At 53.8% G+C, this 20,515-nt stretch overlaps 7 protein-coding genes and 1 non-coding gene across 8 annotated transcripts; 3 read left to right on the top strand and 5 right to left on the bottom strand.

Moving 5' to 3' along the window:
* Nucleotides 1-900: 900 nt before the first annotated feature.
* N656DRAFT_784343 (MFS general substrate transporter) lies at nt 901-4,269 on the bottom strand. The gene is made up of 13 exons (XM_064816151.1): nt 4,044-4,269; nt 3,584-3,897; nt 3,356-3,492; nt 3,215-3,288; nt 3,140-3,148; nt 2,985-3,082; nt 2,806-2,926; nt 2,329-2,731; nt 2,136-2,266; nt 1,941-2,063; nt 1,612-1,840; nt 1,396-1,501; nt 901-1,294 (listed from the first exon to the last, which is right to left on the bottom strand). The coding sequence occupies exons 2-13, from the start codon at nt 3,855-3,857 to the stop codon at nt 1,212-1,214; spliced, it is 1,788 nt and encodes a 595-aa protein (XP_064665887.1). The 5' UTR covers nt 3,858-3,897; nt 4,044-4,269; the 3' UTR covers nt 901-1,211.
* Nucleotides 4,270-4,443: 174 nt separating this feature from the next.
* N656DRAFT_761724 (Arylsulphatase) lies at nt 4,444-6,664 on the top strand. Its single transcript, XM_064813252.1, has 3 exons — nt 4,444-4,950; nt 5,012-6,135; nt 6,225-6,664. The coding sequence occupies exons 1-3, from the start codon at nt 4,602-4,604 to the stop codon at nt 6,573-6,575; spliced, it is 1,824 nt and encodes a 607-aa protein (XP_064665886.1). The 5' UTR covers nt 4,444-4,601; the 3' UTR covers nt 6,576-6,664.
* Nucleotides 6,665-7,219: 555 nt separating this feature from the next.
* On the bottom strand, nt 7,220-7,321 carry N656DRAFT_t134. Its single transcript has one exon. It is a non-coding gene; the product is annotated as a tRNA-Val (tRNA).
* Nucleotides 7,322-7,962: 641 nt separating this feature from the next.
* N656DRAFT_718262 (acetyl-CoA synthetase-like protein) lies at nt 7,963-9,836 on the bottom strand (the record flags this gene model as incomplete). The annotated part of the gene is made up of 3 exons (XM_064812264.1): nt 7,963-8,309; nt 8,379-9,371; nt 9,431-9,836. The coding sequence occupies 3 exons, from the start codon at nt 9,834-9,836 to the stop codon at nt 7,963-7,965; spliced, it is 1,746 nt and encodes a 581-aa protein (XP_064665885.1).
* Nucleotides 9,837-11,300: 1,464 nt separating this feature from the next.
* On the top strand, nt 11,301-12,950 carry N656DRAFT_761719 (uncharacterized protein). Its single transcript, XM_064813251.1, has 2 exons — nt 11,301-12,297; nt 12,393-12,950. Exons 1-2 carry the CDS (start codon nt 11,344-11,346, stop codon nt 12,753-12,755), a joined length of 1,317 nt encoding a protein of 438 aa, XP_064665884.1. The 5' UTR covers nt 11,301-11,343; the 3' UTR covers nt 12,756-12,950.
* A 126-nt stretch (nt 12,951-13,076) lies between these two features.
* Nucleotides 13,077-15,624, top strand: N656DRAFT_784338 (general substrate transporter). Its single transcript, XM_064816150.1, has 9 exons — nt 13,077-13,386; nt 13,476-13,585; nt 13,678-13,806; nt 13,887-13,969; nt 14,050-14,089; nt 14,167-14,890; nt 14,949-15,078; nt 15,148-15,214; nt 15,278-15,624. The coding sequence occupies exons 1-9, from the start codon at nt 13,307-13,309 to the stop codon at nt 15,400-15,402; spliced, it is 1,488 nt and encodes a 495-aa protein (XP_064665883.1). The 5' UTR covers nt 13,077-13,306; the 3' UTR covers nt 15,403-15,624.
* Nucleotides 15,625-15,766: 142 nt separating this feature from the next.
* Nucleotides 15,767-17,295, bottom strand: N656DRAFT_718348 (pyridine nucleotide-disulfide oxidoreductase-like protein; the record flags this gene model as incomplete). Its single annotated transcript, XM_064812273.1, has 5 exons — nt 15,767-15,810; nt 15,874-16,181; nt 16,244-16,601; nt 16,663-17,007; nt 17,076-17,295. The coding sequence occupies 5 exons, from the start codon at nt 17,293-17,295 to the stop codon at nt 15,767-15,769; spliced, it is 1,275 nt and encodes a 424-aa protein (XP_064665882.1).
* Nucleotides 17,296-18,101: 806 nt separating this feature from the next.
* Nucleotides 18,102-20,015, bottom strand: N656DRAFT_784336 (NAD(P)-binding protein). The gene is made up of 5 exons (XM_064816149.1): nt 19,700-20,015; nt 19,356-19,549; nt 19,185-19,250; nt 18,806-19,106; nt 18,102-18,730 (listed from the first exon to the last, which is right to left on the bottom strand). Exons 1-5 carry the CDS (start codon nt 19,824-19,826, stop codon nt 18,393-18,395), a joined length of 1,026 nt encoding a protein of 341 aa, XP_064665881.1. The 5' UTR covers nt 19,827-20,015; the 3' UTR covers nt 18,102-18,392.
* Nucleotides 20,016-20,515: the final 500 nt, after the last annotated feature.

The raw sequence follows: 20,515 nt of genomic DNA, 5'->3' as shown, positions 1-20,515 counted from the left end.
ATTGCAGGTGGTAGAGAGAGGTTGCTGGATAGAACGTGGTTGCTTTTTTGTTTTCTCGGAAACGAAACGAAGCGATGAGAACACGGCTGCCATCTGTAAATTTGTTCCTTGGAAATGTCCATAGCCACAATGATGCCCGAGGAGGATTATCTAGCAGGCACTACCGCAAGGTTGGTGAACTTTGAAGTGTTACGCAGGAAGTTTCTCATCGCTCACGGAGGTTATCTCACACACATTTGGCCCCAGTATCAAGTCGGTGTACCGTGTAAAACATGTACCTACAAACCTCCAGTACGAACTACCAACTCGATTAATCAGATAGGTAGACCTGCGAATGACATCTCATTGAACTTTACCTGTACTGTACATTTTCATGAGAGCGCAGGACCACCTTATTAGAGCAGATTAATTTCAGTCCCTAGTACATACGACCATACCTACTGGAAAGCTCGGGATCCCGTCCGCTCTCCCCTAGATAAACCAGTAAGGGCCAGATTAGTAGTTGGGTCGGTGACGACCAGCGAATCCCTGGTGTTGTATGTTTTCTTTTTCTTTTTTTTTTCCTATCTCCCTTTGGATTCTGCATTCATTCCTTTGCCTAGTGCTTGAACTTGTGCAATCGGATACATTTTTGCTGGCAGGGATATCTGGCATGCTGCTAGAATAGGAGGTTTAGACGGGAGCTCTTCCACATTGAACGTGGAAGGTATCTGTGGCTGAGTGGCTGCCTTGTCCCTCCCCACTCTGGGAACTTATGTACCGTACTCGATACATCGGATACGCTCCAATTCTTTCCATCTGTTAAGAGGGGTAGTCGACAGGACGTTTTTCACTGCCAAAAGTTTGCTTGCACTAACAGCAGCGACATGTCCGGTATTGTACAGTACAGTTCATACATTTTTTGATACATGTTTCCTCGTTCTTCCCATCTCATCACCTAAGTTCCTCATCAGACCAGTCTGTTTGCCACCGACTCCAATGCAATTCGCCGTTTATTGTGTATTTCCTTGGTTATACCATATTCAACAAACATGGCAAGATTTCATAGACATGATGACCATATCTTCCAGTTGTCTAGCCCTTTGCACTCCAATGCTCTCCATTGCAGCGGGTTCCAATTCCATCATGCCGCTACTGGAAGGGTTAATATCTTCGAGGCCGCTCCGGCCGTTTATCGACATCAGGGTTGAGCTTGGTGCTTGCCATGACAGTCATTCCCCGGGTCCTCCAAGACGCCTCTGCCGAATGAATATCGCCAAGGCAAAGGCAGCAGTGGAGAAGAGGAACGAGACCCCTGAATGAAGACAATGCGTCAGCCAAAGGACTTCTATTCCACATGCAACACAAGAACGGCATAGAAAAGGTGAATGCTGTGCGTGAGTGGTGCTAGCGTACCGTGACTCCACCAGAATCCATCAATGTATGAAGCAACAATGGCATCGCGGACCTTGCCCGTGACACGGTCGACGAAGTCGACGTCGGACAGGGTGCTTTGGATGATCTAAAGAACCATTCGCATCAGCAACACCGTAGGATGCTTTGTTTGATGTCTTCCAGAACGCTGTCTTGTCCCCTGAGTGTAAGCAGGGGATCTAGTACTAGTCTCCATACCCTTTGAACCTCCTCGTCCTGCAATCCTAGTCCCAAGGCAGGCAGCCTTCTGCCAAGACCCTTCCGCAAGACAGTGTGCAGGACCACGTTGGAAAGGGGCAACCCGATGGTGAGCGCTACGGTGCTCGACAGGTACATGAAGGAGACGGCGGGTGCCATGTGCGCTGGGTCGATGACGGCTTGGAGAGAGATGAAGACGGCCGAATAGACGACGCCCGTGCCAAAGCCGCTTTTTTACGGTGAGCGAAAGGAGTCAGCAAGCTCAGTCGGTATATAGGTGCCTGGTTCTGACTCTAAAGCTGTGAGCTGAAAACAGAGGGACCACATACGTGGGGAAAATATAGAGGGAGTCCCAGATGTTGGTGTTGCCATGCCAGCGGAACATCAATAGGAGGTAGCCTAACGCGGATAGGGCGACAGCGAGGACGATGAGCGTCTTGTATCGGCCGGATCTGGGAGTGTATCAGTCAGTCCACGCTTTTCCGTGAGACAGTTCAGGAGTGTGCTTTTGACTGTACACCAACCTTTTGATGATAACACCAGAAATTAGACCACCAAATGCGTTGCCAATCACCGCCGGTACAAGGTGGGCGCCCGAAGCAGTGCTAGATGCCCGCGCAGTGACCGAGAAATACAAGGGCACCGAAAACATGAGCTGCATAATTTATTGTCAGATGATTGCCTGCGGGAGTCAAAGACGGAGATTTGAGCACGTACCCCAAGCTGTGCAGCTGTTTGAAGGCCAAGAATGAGAAAGGAGAATACGGCATCCCGGCTCTGGAATATCTCCAGGGGTAGGACTGGCTCCTCTTGCCGCCTTTCCACTGCGACAAACACAAATATCAGGGTTCCACTGAGGCCAAGCAAGACAAAAATGGCCGGGTGAGTCCAGGGGAGCTTGTCGCCGCCAAGTTCTATAGGCAGAAGAAGTGCCAGGACCATGAGGGCAAAGATGATGGAGCCTTCGAAGTCGATGCGGCGTAATCTGGCTTTTTGACTTGGCAAGCCATTGTCGATAGAGCTCGAAGAACCTACTAGGTCAGGCGAAGATGAGCCGGGCAGGTAGATAGCTGCGAGCAAGGTAGCAAGCATGACCAGGGGCACTTGGCCGAGGAAGGGCCTGGGATTAGAGGTTAGACAAAGTGTTGGTTGTTGCATTGGGCGGTTTGCCATGGATGATTTTTGGATACCCACCATCGCCATCCTATAACATCGACGAGCCAACCGCCAAGGGGACCTCCAATGCTCCGGCCGAAAGTGGCGACCAGGTTGACATAGGCGCGCCACTGGGCAACGTCGCGGATTGGGAGTAAATCTGCCAGAAGTCAGGCATATGTACCCCATTCCTGTCCTGCATCAGAGACTGGGCTTACCGGTAATCAAAATTGACACCAGGCCGGTCATGCCGGAGGCTCCCGCACCGGATATGACTCGGCCCAGGACAACTTGCCACATCGTCTGGCCAGCGGCGCTAGGTGCTGTCAATACGAGAGCTCTTGATTCAATGTTGTCTTATGGTATGACTTACACTATTGTACTATTTACGTTTCCATGTCAGTTAGTTGCAGCACATAGCTTTCTTGGGCTTGAATCACTTCCTCACCAGCCAAGAACGAAAATGAGGTATGCCGTGATAACCAGCATTCGTCGGCCATAGATATCGCTGAGTTTGCCGTACTTTGCCGCAACACAAGTCAGTTAGATATAAAGCATACCCAGTCGTCTTATACTGATTCGACAATACCATTGCTTGCGTGGCTGCTCCGGCCAACGTGAAGCCGGTAATGAGCCAAGTCGAGTTGGCCAAGTCGTTGAATTCGGAGGCAATGATGGGATGGGTTGCCAGAAGAATGGTTCCATCGGCGTGCGCCACAAAAATGCCTACATTCACATGTCTCCAAGTCAACCTATGATTCGGCGTTCGACTGGATAAAAGGCCGAGGTAAGAAGGAGTAGTAGATAGTGGACAGACCAATGAGTAGGACCGCGACGATGCGCGCAACATAGCTCCTGTCGGTTCGCTCATCTACCACGTTGCCCTCGCCTAGATTTTCTTCATCCTCGGCGGAACGCTCAAGCACCGTTACGCTGCCCGTCGAGTCCCCAGGCGGCTTTTTCGCCGGAAAGGGGTTATAGGCACCAATACTGCCATGCCGATTTGAATCGCCAGATCCGTTTAAGAGGGGTGACTGCTCGGTAGGTTTATTGGGCAGCACGTCTCCTATTGCGGACGAGTCTCGAGCCATTCTTCGCAATTGGTGGTGACTCAAAAACCGAGTGGCGGCCCTGGGAGTACAACGAAATGCCAGTTCTTAGCAAAGAGTACTACGTAGGTAAGGTTGAGTAACTTCAAGTTGAGAGGCAGATCCTCTGTAAGGTGTAACGTGTTCCCATTGATAAATAAGTGTATGAAGTAGTGTTCAGTCCCGTACCTATCCGACCAAATTCAACTCTGGTATCTCAAAGAACAAGATGCTATCGCCGTTGTGCCGCCCCGGAGACTGGTCCGGTGTTTCGGCAGCAGATTGCGAACACAACCAGGTAGATGTCGCGACCGATTAGATGCTTCTATTGGTCTACCCCGTCTTCCTAAATCAGTAGGTGCTGCGTAGAACAGTGTAGCGTTTTTCCAGAATTGCACTATGGATTGGGTTTGATCCTGAACAAGGGCGGAGCGATATACAGAAATGGATCGTGTACGCCAATGCAATATCCGGGGACTATCACGCCATCGACAACAGATGCGTGTGGAACATGCATCGGGTTCTGCATGTACCACCATGGCACCAGCCCCTCGCCTGGACCACGATTTTTTGTGTACTGTGTATGAGATGAAACGCCGGCGGACAAACGCTCAGGCTGACTGCAATGGAACGAACGACCGTCATCTTTAGTGCCAATCACTTAACGTACCTCGGTACCTCCTACCTTATAAACAGCAACAGGATTCAGATGGAAGGCGCCACCAATAACTCTCTATCGGAATCACAATGCGTTTCTTCGGAGTTGTCCTCGCAGTAGGACTACAATTGTCCGCGGTAGTTGCTCGCAGTGTCACTGACGGGCAACTACCGCTCGCTTTCGGACATCCGAGCCAGAGCGGCGTCAGCGGACACGCTGGCACGCGGCCAAATATTGTATTTTTCTTGACCGATGATCAGGACTTGCATCTAAACTCGTTGGACTACCTTCCCCTGATCCAGGAGCATCTCATCGATAAGGGCACCCTCTATAAGCGCCACTATTGTACCACGGCGATCTGCTGCCCATCCAGAGTCTCGCTCTTGACCGGAAAACAAGCACACAATACCAACGTCACCGATGTGGTCCCGCCCTACGGTAAGTCTATCTTGTTTCTTTTGGCACATAAAGCAGAGAAGAGGCTCACGGAACCATGCAGGTGGATATCCAAAGTTTGTAAGCCAGGGCTTGAATCACGCATATCTTCCCATCTGGCTTCAGGAGGCCGGGTACGACACGTATTACACCGGAAAGCTGTTCAATGCGCACACCGTCGAGAACTACGATGCACCGTTTGCTGCTGGTTGGAACGCCTCTGATTTCTTGCTGGACCCTTACACCTACATGTATCTGAACGCGACCTATCAGCGCAATCAGGATCCGCCAGTCAGCTACGAAGGCAGGCATACGGTTGACGTTCTCGCTGAGAAGGCCAATGGTTTCCTGGAAGATGCCGCAAAGGGGGATCGCCCCTTCTTTCTGGGAATTGCCCCTGTTGCGCCGCACAGCAACGTCAAAGCTGCGCTCTTCGACGACCCCATCGACGACCCCGGCGATGTCGACAAGCGCCTTGCCTTTACGCCTCCAATTCCCGCCAAACGACACGAGCATCTGTTTGAGGACGCTAAGGTCCCTAGGACGCCCAATTTCAACCCGGATTTTCCGACAGGAGCGAGTTGGGTTAGGTCCCTCAAGCAGCAAAGCCAGGAAGACCTGGATTTCAACGACCACTTCTACCGCCAGCGGCTGAGGACCCTGCAGTCGGTCGACGAGCTCGTAGCGGGAATCGTGGAACGCCTCGAAGCGTATGGCCTCCTCCAGAATACCTACATCTTCTACACTACTGACAACGGCTACCATATTGGCCAACACCGCCTTCAGCCGGGAAAGGAGTGTGGGTTCGAGGAGGACATCAACATCCCCCTGATCGTGCGCGGTCCCGGTGTTTCTGAGGGCGAAGTTGCCGAGATCGTGACCACGCACATCGACCTGGCGCCGACCATTCTGAAGTTAGCCGGCGCACCGAGCCGCGCTGACTTTGACGGCGAGGCCATCCCGCTGAGCAGGAGCGAGCTCCAAGAGGCCGCCTCCGCTCGCCATGAGCATGTCACGGTCGAGTACTGGGGATACGCCGCTTCCGAGGGAAAGGTCTTCCGGCGGGATCCTGATGACGCCCGCATCATCTTCAACAACACGTACAAGGCGCTGCGCATCATCAGTGCCGAGTACAACTTGTACTATGCGGTGTGGTGCAACAACGAGCACGAGCTGTACAATCTCAAGGTCAGTCCCACAGCATACCTTCCCTCGGCTTTGGTACAGCAGCATTCTCAGAGATGCAGCGAATTACTAACAGATGGACACTGGAACAGACCGACCCGTACCAGCTGCACAACCTCCTGCATCCCGACACCCCTCGACCCTCCCATCTCCTGGGCGTGCCTTTTGACAAGGTGCTAGCCCGCCTCGACGCGCTGCTCTTCGTACTCAAGTCGTGCAAAGGTAAGACGTGCGTGCGGCCCTGGCAGGCCCTTCACCCCGCCGGCAACGTCCAGAACCTGCGCGAAGCGCTCAACAGCCGCTTCGACCCCTTCTACAAGGAGCAGCGAAGGGTCAGCTTTACCCGCTGCGAACTGGGCTACATCCTCGATGCAGAGGGCCCCCAGTTTGAAGCCGAAGGCCTGGTCTATCGCCAGGGGGTGTGGTGGAGTGAGTGGGTGTAAGAGCCCCTAGTCTGGTGGGTGGAGAGGGGTTGACGGATGACATAGGTAGATACCTAGATACCTAGATAGTCAATCAATATCTGGAATGGACTTATAGCTCTAATACACTGGCTAGAGTGTGGGTTGAACTCGGAGCCTCTAGGTTTACCGGGCCAGATCTTTGCCATTCTACAAATACAATCCGGTGGGGGATGAAAGTAGGAAGGCTGACTTGACGTATTAACCCATTCAGCCATGCTCGATGAATGATACGTAGCTACTGATCATGGTGTTGCTCGGAGCTTCATGTCGTCGATGAACAGTACTGGTTAAGCGGTTGTCGCGGGTGAGGAACTTGAGGAAGGATTTGTATTGTACCACCAGTATAATATCATAGTAATACTGAGATCTCGTAGCGAATTAGCATGAAATATCATGCTGATTACATTGAGGTCCTTTCTATGATAGCAGAGATCCTGTTGCCCGGCCAGGCCATCTGGTCTGACAGTCTGACCTCCCTAAGTCGCAAAGAACCTTGCTACGAGCAGTGCTTAGGCAGGAAAGCCCAGTTGACCGCATGTTCACCTGTGGGTGTCAGCGGAGCAACTGTTTTGATATCGAGAAGAAACGTGTAAAAAGTGAATATGGCAAAAAGCAAAAGGTTCTGACCGACCCAGGGATCGAACCTGGCACCTTCTCGGGGGAAGAGCTCCCAGCTGAGTTCAACTTTTGTGAACGAGACGTGATAACCACTACACCAGTCGGCCGATATCTTGATAAAGATTATCAAACCTGAGTCCTATGAAGATCTTAGGGAATGGGCGTGAAGTGCAAAGTTGTCTGGAGTACAGTATAGTAAGAGCAGTGGTTGTATCCAGTCCTAGAGATAGACCTTGTGATTTATGCCTATGGTATGTACAATTGTAAGACCCTGTTGCTACCAAGTCAGTCTTACCGCTACCATTTTCCGTAGGGCTTGTAACCACCGTCAGTTCTTAACCAGCCCCACATTTTGCCAGCTGTGCCAAGACTTGACAGATGCAGGGCGAATTCCCATTGGCCATGGTTAAGAACTGACGGTGGTTAAAAGCCCTACGGAAAATGGTAGCTAGGATATCAAACTGTGGCTGTTGTATCCATTTCTGGGCTGTCGCTCTCTATAACGCTCTTCATCTTGTTATCACTTTGTTAGATGGCAACTACAGATCAGACAAAAACTTAAGGTTTCTTTTGAGACGTGTTTGTATAGCTTCTTTTCAAATGGAAATGATATTGCGAATCGTAATGCTGTGTACATCCCTTGACCCCTTAACCCAATTCTTTGGTCTCTCTAGTCAATGTTGATGAGACTCTGTTCTCCCTAGACATAAGATTTGATTGACCCCCAATCAACGCTCATCGTACACATTTACAGCTTGGCCTTCGCAGCTGAGGACGCCAACAGCTTATTACCCAGCTGTGCCAACTCGAACTTGCGCACCTTGCCGCTGCCCGTGAGCGGTACCGTGGCAGGCACGCCGTCGAAGCCAAGCCAAAAGATGTGTGTGGGCGCCTTGTGCTTGCCGAGCTTGCGCCTGACCCATTCCCGAACCTCTTCAGCGTCCGGTCGTTGCGTATGGCCACCGTCAAGGCCGAGGAAGGCGCCGACCACCTCGCCGTAGTGGGCATCCTTGAGCCCAACCACCACAGCCATGGAAATAGCGGGGTGCGCAACCAGCCGCTCCTCGATCTCAAGGGGGTAGATATTTTCGCCTCCTGAAAATGCTTGTCAATACTAAACTTAGATGGTTGTTGTGCGCGGCAGGAAAGCAACAAAAACCTCACCTCGAATGATGATATCCTTGAATCGCCCTGTAATCGAGCAATACCCTCTCTCGTAAAAGACAGCCTCGTCCCCAGTGTGCAACCACAACACACCAGACTCGTCTCTAATCATAACCTCGTTTGTCTTCTCCGAGTTGTTCCAGTACCCGGCCTGCAGCTGATAGCCGCCGATACACAGCTCGCCCCTCGTACCAACGGGCACGATCTGGCCGTCGCGGTCCACAATTTTGGCCATGGCGTGGGGCATGAGGGTGCCGACGGTAGCCAGCCTCGTCGCAATGGGGTCGTCGGTAAAGGCGTTGAAGCAGGTCGGCGAGGCCTCGGTCAGTCCGTAGCTCGACGTGAACTCGGCCATGCCCAGGCGCGAGACGAGCTGCTCCATCAGGTAACGAGGGACAGGCGCGCCCGCGATGATGCCCGTTCGCAGTCGGAGATCGGCCGCCCGGAGCGATTTGGCCTCGGGCAGCGACAACAGGCTGTCAAACATGGCCGGCACCCCGTGCACCGCCGTGCACTGCTCCTCGAGGATGCTCCGCAGCGTCGCCGGCGCGTCAAACACCTCGGCCGGGTACACGATCTTGGCGCCGTGGGTGATGACCGCCATCAGCCCGAGCACGAGGCCGAAGCAGTGGAAGAGCGGTGGCGGACAGCAGAGGATGTCGTCCGGCGTGAGGCGCATGCGGTCGCCAATGAAGCGCGAGTTGTTCACAATGTTGTGGTGCGTGAGCATGGCCGCCTTGGGGAGGCCAGTGGTGCCGCTAGTGAATTGGAGGTTACAGACTGTGTGAGGCAGCACCCTCGCCTCGGCCTGGTGCAGGCGTGCCGGGCTTACGCGGGCGCCTCGGGAAAGCAAATCGGGGTAGGTGGTGTGATCTTCCGACTCGCCCCTGAGAATCACGACCCTCGGTGATTTGGCCCTTGCCGAGAGCTGTGTGAGTAGCGGTGTCTGGTCGAGTCGGCCGATCTTCTTCGTGGTGAAGAACACCTTGCACTCTGGACTGGCTGGTTAGGGATCATGGTGGCGGCCACAGAAGGGGAATGGAAGGGCATACCGGAAAAGTCCAGGCCGTACTGCGCCTCAGTGGGCGTATAGGTATTGTTGAGGATGACCAAGATGGCGCCAATTCGGGTGACAGCAAAGAACACAGCGGCGTACTGCTCACAGTTGCCGGCCATAATGCCCACTCTGTCACCAGCACCAATGCCCATTTCTAGCAGAGCGGCTGCCAGCAGCCGGCTGTGGTGATTCAATTCGTTGTATGTCCATCGAGCGCCGGTCCAGGAGATGACTATCCCTTCACGGGTTCCATGGTGTAGGCATTGCAGGTTGAGCAGCTCTCCGAGCGTTAGGTCAACTAATGGAGGGTCTGTTGGGCCGTATAGCAGTGACGGTCTTTGAGTCTGAGGCAGAACGAAGTCGTCCTCAACGGGCTGTCGTACCGCTGCGCGGGCCGACATTTCTTTAATTGTTCTCGAGCAGCAGGACTTCCAATGGCGAATGTCTCTTGCCTGAAGGTCGTTCACAGGCCGTGCAGATAAAATGCGTCCCAGAATTGCTTGGGACCGCAGAGCCGGGGCCTGGACGGTGGACTATGACGAGCTGCCATGACGTTCGGCCGACCGGGCGGTAGGGCCCCAGGGGGGGTGGCCTGGGGAGACGGGGGTTCCCATCTCCGCTCGAGGTCTACTCGCGCATCCTTATCCTGTTCTAGAAATGTACATATGTATGTACTTCTATGTAGCAGGGCTGGCTTGATCTGATCTGATAAGATGGAATCGAGCAGCCCGCTGCTTGCGCACCGGGCCCTTGAACATTTGATTGGACTCCATTGCCGAAGAGTGATGCTACATGTCAGCGGGCGCCGAGCCGAGAAGAATTTGCTCGGTCCCTCGTTGTTCCTCGGCTGTTGTAACGAAAGTGAAATGGAAAGAAAGAGCTGGGCATGACTCCGTTACGTGTACTTACGGTGAAAAAATTGATCAGCACTTCGTTTTCTTTCCTTGGGCCTCCACTGGCCACAAGACAGGAGGGAGACGTTGCGTGGCTCGTGGGGTTCCTGCATTGTCTGGCACCATCTGATAACTCAACACGCATGCAACTCTGCAGTGCCGCGTAAATGCCTCAGGTCGTTCCTTCCTCGGATCTGATAAGATTATTCATGCCAAGGCCTTAATCCCCACGCCACTGATGAGACCAAAACGCGGCACTCGGTTTGTCCATCGGGTCCCAACAGGAATGCAACCATCACCTACAGTGTAGCAGGGGCGGGGAGCGGTGCTCGAAATCGCTTGATGAATAATCGTGTTTTGCATATCCCGTTTAATTCCTGATCCTTTGTCTGAATGACAGGATGAGTTTACTCTCGCGAAATCTGTTGTTGTCTTCTGGCATCAGAATGGGCCTGGTTGTCATCGAATTGTCGGTTCGGCTGGGGCTGGGGCTGCTCTCTCCGAAGTCGGCTGTGTGGGCCCCGGCCAAGAGACCAGGGGTCGAGAAAAAATTATCTGATCCGCTTATGGCGTCCGAGTAAAGTTATCTGATCCGAATCATCACACACCATCCCACCATCCCACCGGAATGTCCCCTGTCAACGACCGCCAACATTCATTTTATTGGCTAGAAACTCGGAGCTATGACTGGAAAGCCATTTGACAAGCGATGCTCCAAAGGACAGAATGGCGCCATGAAATTTGCCTGCACGGTTGCGAGGGTTGCAACAGGATCCATGGACCAAAACGCCGAACCTCGTTTCGCCCATACGTTATTACCGAGATGGATGCATGCTAATGGCTGTATTGGACGATCCTATCTACCGGGTTTCCAGTTCATCCCCCCACCGCCCATGCCGTGCAGACCTCATCCTCTCGGCATGCACGTGAAGGTAAAGACATGCCGTTGCAGTCTTCACCGTGGCCTCCAGAGCTTCCCCGTTTTGCTCCCATCCGTTGAGCGCGTCAGACAAAGATGGAGTCGCCATTGAAACCGCAAAGGCTATTTGCCTCCTACGCTGCATCCTCAGAGCCAGTTTTGAAGCTCCCGCACCCTTACCAGACAGCCTATGTCGTCAAAGGTGACAGCGGCAGCAATTCCTTCCAATTGCTCCCACTCGAAGCCAGCCCGGCGAGCAGACCGCTACCAGAACCCCTTCATAATGCCTCCGTCTACTTCAGCGAGCCTCAGCACCTCAAGTCGAGTGACAGGCCGAAGGACTCGAACAATACGCCCTGGGGCAGGGCGCGACGGTTCCCCGCAGTGACGGTCAGCTGGAAGAGCGAGCAGGCCCCAACAATCGGCCAGCTTTGGCTCATAACATACGCTGTCTTCACCGTACGCCCGAGCGAAGAAGCTTTCCGTGTAAAAACATACGGCTTCGGCGCCGATCAGTTAGCACAACGACTCAAGGCCGTCGGACTGGCCATCGACCACCCAGCCCCTGCCCTCGGGGATGCCCAGCCACCCAAAGAGCTACTCATCTCGCGCAGCGCCTTCTGGCAGGGCGCCGGCTCTCCTTTCGGCGCGCGGCCGGCCTGGGTACCCGAGGAACAGGATCCCGACATGTCGGCATATCCGCTCCCTCCTCCGGAGTATGTCATGACCAACGAAGCCTCTACCGCGCTGTGCTGGCACCCGCGGCGGCGGGCGAAACCCGTTCCGGGATCCGTCATCTACAGCCGCTACATCCCCCATTTGCGGGAAACCTTTAGCATGGTCGCGCTGGACTACACGAACAAGGAGCATCTTGAGCTGTTCCATGTGTGGCAGAACGACCCGCGCGTGTCGCAGGGCTGGAACGAGACGGGCACCATCGACCAGCATCGCGAGTACCTGCGCAGGGCTCATGAGGACCCCCACCAGATTACCATCCTGGCGCGCTTCAATGATACCTTCTTTGCCTATTTTGAGGTGTACTGGGCCAAGGTGGGGCTTTTCTTCTCCTTATTTCCTCTCCCCCTTTCCTTCGTTTGACAAAAAAGCATGGTGGAAGTCAACAGAGGCACCTAACCCCTTTGTAGGAGGACCGCATCGGCGCATACTACTCGGCCGGCGACTACGACCGGGGCCGGCACAGCCTGGTGGGCGACGTGCGGTACCGCGGCCCGCACCGCGTCAGCGCCTGGTGGTCCAGCCTGATGCACTACCTCTTTCTGGACGACCCGCGCACCATGAGCGTCGTCGGCGAGCCCAAGTTCACCAACAGCTCGGTCCTCATGTATGACCTCATCCACGGCTTCGGCCTCGACAAGTTCATCGACCTGCCACACAAGCGCTCCGCCTTTGTGCGCTGCTCGCGCGAGCGCTTCTTCCAGCTCTGCCCGCTCGACGAGAACGAGAAGGTCATGGGTGGCACCGGGGTTGGGCTGGTCCCGAAGCTGTAATGTATATCATGTACGACGCCTAGGCATAACAATTGGTTTAGGAACGGATTCAAGACATAGTATCAACGAAAAAGAAGTCGGAAATTGGAAGTGCTGGCGACTTGCGCCACCAAGTCCAACCTAGGCTGTTCCTTGCACCTTCCAGAGCCGTACCCGGCCCAGGGCCTCGGGTCACGGGTAACCGCTGCCGTGACAATTTCCCTTCGCTTGGGACTAGATGGCCAATATTATCACCTCACAAGACACTTTGAGGCATTCCCGAGGTATTCCCATCCCTGTGCTCGTCCTGTCAGAGCTTAGTTGCTGTGCTTCTCCGCACATTAGCTCGTCTTGGCCAAAGACCGTGCGACAACAAACCCTTCGCGCCCATCGGCATTTCCCCTGCAACACCGTTGGAAGGGTTGCAACTGGCACGCGCCGCAGCATATGAAATAAGATCACATCTCGGTTCGTCCAATATTTGATAGCTTGGTCAACATGCAACTTGAGCTGCACGCCATCAGCCTTTCCCCCGAAAATCCAACTTGGCATTCGATTAGATTCAGGTTGCCATGGCGCCAAATACACCGTGGCTAACCAAGACCTTCCTAGCCTCGCTATTTCTGGGCATAGGAGGGTTTCTCTATGGCTAGTGAGTCCGGCTGTCCTCCAGCCTTAATGCATCTCATGTTGGTGCCGTAACCGCTGACGGGCTGTGCTCTACCTTCACCTCATCTGCAGTGACTCTGGCATCATCACGCCAAGCCTGGCACTGGCATCCTTTACAAACTACTTCGACAAGCCCAATGCGCCGCTTCGTGGAGCCATCGTGTCGGTATACCAAGCGGGAGGTAGGGCGTTCCTCCCGGAGTCCTTGGTCGCGAGGCTCTCTGTTACTTGGTCTTTCCAACTGCTGACCTGAGCGTCCTTGTGTGACATATAGCCTGGCTGGGCAGTGCGTCCGTTGGTATAACAAGCGACAAACTGGGCAGACGCAAGGCCATTGCCTTTGGGTGTGCTTGGGGCGTCCTTGGTGGTGTGCTGATGGCTGCGGCGGTCCATGTCGCAATGCGTAAGTTCCTACCCCTAACGACTTCTCACGCGGCGTCCTATTCTTTGCGGCACCATGGGCTAATCCGCTAATCGTTGTAGTTATCTTGGGCCGTCTCTTAGTCGGTTATGCTGTTGGCACCATTACCGGAGTGGCTCCTGTCTTCGGAGCCGAGATTGCCAAGGTACGACATACTTTGTGGCTTGCCTTCCACGCATATCCAAGTGCCTGTTGGGCAAGTTAGGATGCTAACAGATGCAAAAGACACAAGAACGGGCTAGAATCACAGCGGTCAATCAGATGAGTAAGTTCTAGGCACCATAAGCATCAGGCCTTTCTCGAATTCTGTACCGCTAATCGTGCCAACCCTGCAATCAACAGTGGTGGCTTGGGGATTTTTCATTGCCTTGTGGACGGGCGTGGGTGAGGGCAAATGGCAGAATGAGAACCAGTGGAGGCTCGGATTCGCCATCCAGGCGATCCCCGCCCTCCTCCTCGGTGTTGGAGTACTGTTCATTGGCGAGTCACCAAGATGGCTATGTCTCAAGGGCCGCTACGAAGATGCTGAAAAGACCTTCAGAAGGTGGCACTACGACGGCTCAAATGACGAATGGTGCAAGACCGAGTTCGCTCTGATCCAAACCAGCATTGCGCTCGAGGTTCAAGCGCAGCACCGGCTGGGCTGGGCCGACCTCGTCCGGACACCGCCATTCCGGAGACGCCTATTCGTCGGATCCTTTGTGTGGGCCGCTGCGATGCTCTCCGGCATCAGCTTCGTCCAGTATTTCCAAACGGCCATCTACGCCACGCTACGCTTCGACCAGGACCAGCAACTGCTAGTCAGTGGCTTATACGGCTGTGTCGCTCCGATTGCGTGCATTCTTTCCCTCTTCTTTGTCGATCGCATCGGCCGCAAGAAGATCTTGATAACAAGCTCGTCGTTGCTGTCGGTTTCGTATCTGATCATCACGATCCTCGCGGCCGTGTACCCGGCGCGACCTGGTCAGCCGACGAATGAGGCTGCCCAGAAGGCTCTCATTGCTTGCATTTTCTTGGTGTCGGCAAACTACTCGGCCTTGCTAGGTCCCATGACGTGGATTATTCCGTAAGTCACTCCTTTAGCTAACACACGTAGATTGGTAAAGTTCTAATCGATGGTCCAGGCCTGAGGTGTTCACCACTGAACTACGAGCCAAGGCCAACGCCGTCGTCCAGGTTATCCACTACTCCATCAGCTTGGTCATCACGCAGTGTTCACCCATCGCCCTCGAGAAGGTGGGCTGGAAATACTACGTGAGTCCTCATTGGTTTGGAGCCTAACAGTTTATGGTTCTTGTTTCCGCTAACAGTCAAGAAACATAGATCCTTTTCATTCTTACCAACGCTCTCTGCACGCTTGTATTCGCAGTTGCATATCCAGAGACGAGAGGTGAGTGACAGCAAGATAATTGGCTTCTGAGGAAAGAGTATTCTGACCGGGTTCGATATCTAGGCAAATCACTCGAACAGATCGACGAGATATTTGGGGATATCCAGAAACGTGACATCGAGTTCCTCCCGGAGAGGAACGACGTGGATGAGAAAGATGGGGTCGAACTTGAAGAAGCCGCAAGATAGATGCCATTAGTACCAGTACCACCGACTTATCCCGTTAGAAGAAGTTGTATCCATGCGAAGCAAAGATAAGCTAGGCCTACATAGCCTAGTGGAAAATCTCGCCCATCTCCTGTCGCCCTGAGATTCTTCACCCCCGTGGTGGCGATACTTGACATCGTGGATATCTATGCTGAATGAAGTGCATGGCTTTGCCAAGGTTGCGCAAGCTTATACTGGCGCCTTACATTTCTACCGACCAAACATGTAGAATCTAACCATGCTCGTGCCAATGCTTCCGATAAACAGTGAGGACGACTAATACTTCAAGCAAACATGGTTTTACGCAATACCTGTCCGATAACCAACGCCACGCAATGCATCTTCGTTAGAGTACATTTTTCCCGCCAAGTCGCATATGATTCCAACAAACTGCAATAGACATGTCAGCAAGTCTGCGATCATACCTAGCGCCTGCTAGTGTGGTGTACTCACTCGTAAACCCAAGATCATCACCGAAAAAGGCCTTCATGACATCTTCGCCAGAACTCATACCAGCCTGTGGCCAGTACGACACAGCCTTCTTGCCCACAGCCAACCCAATCATGGGCGGAATCTCCTCAAGCTCAAGGAATGCGGGTTCCTTCCCGCTCACCTCCTTCTGAATCCGCTGGTGGATGTTGTTGGCGGCAAAATAGCCCATATGCATGGCGGCACCGCACCGCTTGATACCGGACCACTTGACGACATCGCCAATGGCAAAATGATCCGCCGAGTTTGGTGTGTCGGGAGGGAATGCCAAGCTGTCATGACTGTGTCAGCACTGGAAAGAAAACCAAACACAGCAATCTGAGCGTTATCATACCTAGCTTGGATTTTGACGTAGCCCTCATTATCCAGGGCCTTGTCTGACAAGAAAGTCGTCGATGGAACGCTCCTGGAGATTGCCATGGCAACCTGGTCCGCAAGCATGGTATGGCCGTTGGTAAAGTGCACCCTAAAGCACTTGTTGCCTTGATCATCTTTGATCTCCTCGGTCCGGTCGAGCCGATGAGACATGAGCACGTCGACGTTGGCCTCGCGCAAGAGCTCCAGGCTGCGGTCCTTAACGTCATCTGGAAGTGGCTCTGACGAGAGGAGCTTGTCTCGCGAATGGACTAGAGTGACTTTGAGGTGCGGCTGGACGAGCTTGAGCTCTGCGGCCATCTCAATGCCCACGGCGCCTGTGAGTGCAAAGGATGGTCAGACAATAAGGGCTTACGCTGAACATGGGGAAATACTGACCACCGCCAACAATGACGACGCCGTGCCTCGCAGTCATGGCAGCACGGATGTGGTCGCCCGCCTCGAAGAGGTACTGTTTCCTCCGCAGTGACTGCGGTACCACGGGCCACACCCTCCTCAAGCCGCTCGCGGCGACCAGGTAATCATACTCGATCTCCGACGTCTGGGTGCCGCCGCCGCGTGCAACATATGTTGCTACCTTGCGCTGCTGGTCGACTGATTGCACCGTGCCATGGAGGACGTGAATGTTGGGCGACTGCAGCGCGGGAATGTCTTCATACTTGACCCAGCACTTCTCGGCATACGACTCAGATGCCAGCGCCAGAGGTGAGCCGATGAGATGATCTATGAACAGGAAGTTAGTAAAGGAGAAGCAAGTTTGGATGAATGGTAAGGCAGTAAAGACAACTCACAAAATCCATCTCGCTCGTCTACAATTGTGATGTCGACAGGATATTGTGGCCTTTCCACATGCTCGCCCTCATTGGGTTTAGGCCCGCATCGTGGCGCCAGGCCGCGGCATAGATCTTGCAGATTGAGAGCAGCCGAGAGTCCGCCGTACGAACCGCCAACCACCAGGATCCGGAACGGCTGCTCTATTGTCACGCCGACGTCCACCGGCGATTGGAACATCGAGCCCATCGTGCCTGCCAGACTTCAAGTCAAAGAAACGGTTACTGCAAGTAACCCGCTGTAAGTAGCAAAGGAAACGTGGCACCAAGGGGTAGTGAACCGAATCGGGGGCGGGCAGGGCTCGAGTTGGGAAGGAGATGGGGGGGAACTGGATGGTTCCCCTCTTATCCAGGAGTTGCCCTGCTGCAAGCTGATGGACCGACGCTGCAATATGTAGCGCGAAGGGTAGGAGCGAGGGCTGCCCCACAAGTCCTTTCTTGCATTTTGCTTCTCCCAATGCCTTCCAGTTTTCTAATGGCGGCTCCACTTCGCAGGTTCCTTCAATTCCCGCTCTCGGCTTCCCTTGCCATGCTGATGCGGTTGATCCACAAGTTCCCAAGGGGCGGGCACTTGCTCACACATTCTCGGCGTCGGAATTGCCCACACGTGTTCATACCCTACGAGTTAGCAACTCATGCGGCGTTTTCCCCAACGGCTGTCTGGTTCACTGTTGGACTGCCGCAGTACCGCTGTGTGCCGAATTGGAATTTCTCAACAAATCGAGAATCAGCCATCACCGATGCCGCACACAAGCCCCGAGCCCACAGCCCCTCGCTTTGGCTTGGCCCCACCGGTGTAACCCAACCATATGCACTCTCATCTTATCAGATCATCGCTAACAGGGATGTCTAGATGGGGCGCTCCGAACCGGCGAAGACTCCCTCCGCCAATCCTCGTGCACAGTGTGGTGTCATAGCGGGCCATTCAATTTCCGATACGAACTGGAGCCTCCGAATTCTCGACCTTTTCCTATTCTCCTTGGACTTGCGGGAGTTCAATGATACCTAAATTCCACCAGATACTCAGTTCAAGAAGATCTGAAGTTTTGAATCCCTCAAAGCTTGTGAGTCGATGGCTCCAATCCGTTGCATTCTCCGACACATGATATCATCATGTTTGCATCGACGGACGAGTCATATTCCAACACCTAACGGAAAACCATAGCGTCCAAGATCGCACAGGACCTATCTAAATGCCAGCTCACCGGCCCTCGCAGTGCTTCCTCAGCCGGGTACAGTTCACACTTCATCTTACTTCCATTACACGCCGTCAACAGTCTACCCCCCTACCCCGAAACCGGGGAAGTCAAACTTGTGTTCCTCAGCTCTGTAGCCTCCCGGAGGCACCCCGGAGTTGGTCAACTCCCCCAAGAAGCTCGTATGCAGCGAATACAAGTCTGGATCAGCCTTGATCGCCTCGGCCTGAGCAAGAACATCCTCCAGGTCCTGCCCGACGTCAAAATACTTCCCCCTCAGAACACGCTTGCCTATGCCTGTCGCCAACGCTACGCAAACCATGCCGTTGAGGTAGGGCGAGTCATTGTAGACGTCGAGCGCGTTGGCAAACCATGCACGTGCTTGAGGGGGCAGATTGTTCACCGATTCTGCTGCGTATTCTGACAGAGTTCCCCCCTCGTCAGCCTCTCGGACGCTAGAAGGCAGTGGACTAACGAATGACTACGTGAACATACTCTTGAGCGTCATGGTTGACTTGATGCCGCCAGGATGGAGCGAGTACATGTGGACGTCGTCCAATCCCTCGACGTCCATCTCCTTTTGCGTGCACGCCGTCAGGTTGATCAGCGCTGCCTTGCTCGCGCAGTAGCTCGTGCTGTAGGGGATGGCGACAGTCCCCGCGCGCGAAGCAATGTTGAGTACGCACCCGCTGCGCTGGTCCCGAAAGTGTGGGATGAGCAACCGCATCAGGTAGTAAGGACCGTGGAAGTTCACGGCGATGTCGCGGATGAAGTCACGCGGGTTTTGAGCGTCGATCTGGGACACGGATCAGGGGACAACCGTGATCATGAGTCAATGATACGCAGCAGCGGGCACAGTTGAAAGGATACATACCGGTCCCAACCCGTTAGCACCAGCATTATTCACGACAATATCGACCTTGCCATGCGTATCCAGTGCCTAAGGTCCATGCATCGCATGTTATCCAAATCAATGCTCTCCTCCAACTGCGTGCGATTATCCTCACCCCCCCACTCCCGCCCACGGAGTCGATGATGCACTCACCTGTCTGACAAGCGCCTCACACTGCTCCAACTCGGCGACATTGCACTTCGCAAACTCAACGCCTCCGGCCCCGAACCGGAGACACCGCTCTCTGAGCTCCGGAGGGGGAGGTGTATTGTTATAAGTCAAAATGAGCTTTGCCCCGGCCACGGCAAACGACTCGGCAAGGCTCTGCCCGATAGCTCCTGCGGCGCCTATGACGAGATTCAAAAAGAATCGGATTCATCAGCATCTGGCGGTGGAAAGCATTGAAAGAGGCCAGGTCGTGCGTGGCAGCAAGCAAACGCGACGTCTAACTGCTAGGTGACGGGATCTGAATGCAATTCGCCGGGAAAGAAGCATACCGGTGATAATAGCAACCTTGCCCCTCAGGGAGCCCCTAAACTTTTCTGGCAGGATGAAGGGATAGATATCGGTGCGGAAGCGAGGGGTGAACTGGGCCGGCGCCGGCTGTGACTTTTGATCTGCCATCTCCTTTCTGGTTGCTCTTGGTGCTCAAGTTCCTCGAGTATCAACTAGAAGTTCAGTTGCAGGGTCAATTATGCGTGAGTGACACTTGGGCTTATAAGGTAAGGTGAACCTGTATAGAGTACTGCTGTAGTTCGAAGTGAAACGGAACAGCAAAAACTCCTTGGAAGATACGAAACATGCGCTCTCACCTCAAACTTACGAACAAACATGACAGCGGCGGGGTCCGGGTACAGACTTGACTCCCGAGCCGTACCTCAAAGCCTGCAGTAGCACGGTACCTGATCACCGTATGTCAGCAGACTTATGGTTTGTTTGATCTCGCTACGTCTTTGGATAAATTCAGTTCGGTCTAACCTCTTCGGCACCTGTTCCGTCGGTGTTGCATATGCCTCTGTTCTCGCAGGTATTTGCCACCCATCCCGGCATGGTCAATATCAGGATTGCAATCCATTAATCTGTGTATAGCACGTCGCGATTCTAGCCTCTTCGGTGTCCTTACTTCACTACTAGTAATGCTATACTATACGGTATCAATGCTATGTACCCGGTAATTCTGCTTGCCCAGAGGCCCCGAACGCCGATTCCCTCCATCCATCAGGAAGTGAAGCCATCTAAAGGGCTTCATGCGATGACCAAGAATGCCACTGAAAAAGACCTAAAGCTTTGACCCGTAGGGAGGTACAAGACGA

This window comes from Canariomyces notabilis (genome assembly GCF_033297395.1).
Source record: "Canariomyces notabilis strain CBS 508.74 unplaced genomic scaffold N656scaffold_33, whole genome shotgun sequence".
In the NCBI taxonomy this organism is placed as follows: domain Eukaryota; kingdom Fungi; phylum Ascomycota; class Sordariomycetes; order Sordariales; family Chaetomiaceae; genus Canariomyces; species Canariomyces notabilis.
This window is presented reverse-complemented; position numbering and strand designations above follow the sequence as displayed.

Coding starts and splice junctions, on each gene's coding strand:
- N656DRAFT_784343 (XM_064816151.1), bottom strand. CDS start 3,857: ATGGCTCGAGACTCGTCCGCAATAGGAGACGTGCTGCCCAATAAACCT. Junction 3,493..3,583: donor CGTCGCGGTCCTACTCATTG/GTCTGTCCACTA, acceptor ATGTGAATGTAG/GCATTTTTGTGGCGCACGCC. Junction 3,289..3,355: donor GAGCAGCCACGCAAGCAATG/GTATTGTCGAAT, acceptor GTTGCGGCAAAG/TACGGCAAACTCAGCGATAT.
- N656DRAFT_761724 (XM_064813252.1), top strand. CDS start 4,602: ATGCGTTTCTTCGGAGTTGTCCTCGCAGTAGGACTACAATTGTCCGCG. Junction 4,951..5,011: donor CGATGTGGTCCCGCCCTACG/GTAAGTCTATCT, acceptor GGAACCATGCAG/GTGGATATCCAAAGTTTGTA. Junction 6,136..6,224: donor ACGAGCTGTACAATCTCAAG/GTCAGTCCCACA, acceptor ACACTGGAACAG/ACCGACCCGTACCAGCTGCA.
- N656DRAFT_761719 (XM_064813251.1), top strand. CDS start 11,344: ATGGAGTCGCCATTGAAACCGCAAAGGCTATTTGCCTCCTACGCTGCA. Junction 12,298..12,392: donor TTGAGGTGTACTGGGCCAAG/GTGGGGCTTTTC, acceptor ACCCCTTTGTAG/GAGGACCGCATCGGCGCATA.
- N656DRAFT_784338 (XM_064816150.1), top strand. CDS start 13,307: ATGGCGCCAAATACACCGTGGCTAACCAAGACCTTCCTAGCCTCGCTA. Junction 13,970..14,049: donor TCGGAGCCGAGATTGCCAAG/GTACGACATACT, acceptor CAGATGCAAAAG/ACACAAGAACGGGCTAGAAT. Junction 15,215..15,277: donor TGCATATCCAGAGACGAGAG/GTGAGTGACAGC, acceptor TTCGATATCTAG/GCAAATCACTCGAACAGATC.
- N656DRAFT_784336 (XM_064816149.1), bottom strand. CDS start 19,826: ATGGCAGATCAAAAGTCACAGCCGGCGCCGGCCCAGTTCACCCCTCGC. Junction 19,550..19,699: donor CAAGGTTGCTATTATCACCG/GTATGCTTCTTT, acceptor ATCTCGTCATAG/GCGCCGCAGGAGCTATCGGG. Junction 19,251..19,355: donor GTGAGGCGCTTGTCAGACAG/GTGAGTGCATCA, acceptor CATGGACCTTAG/GCACTGGATACGCATGGCAA.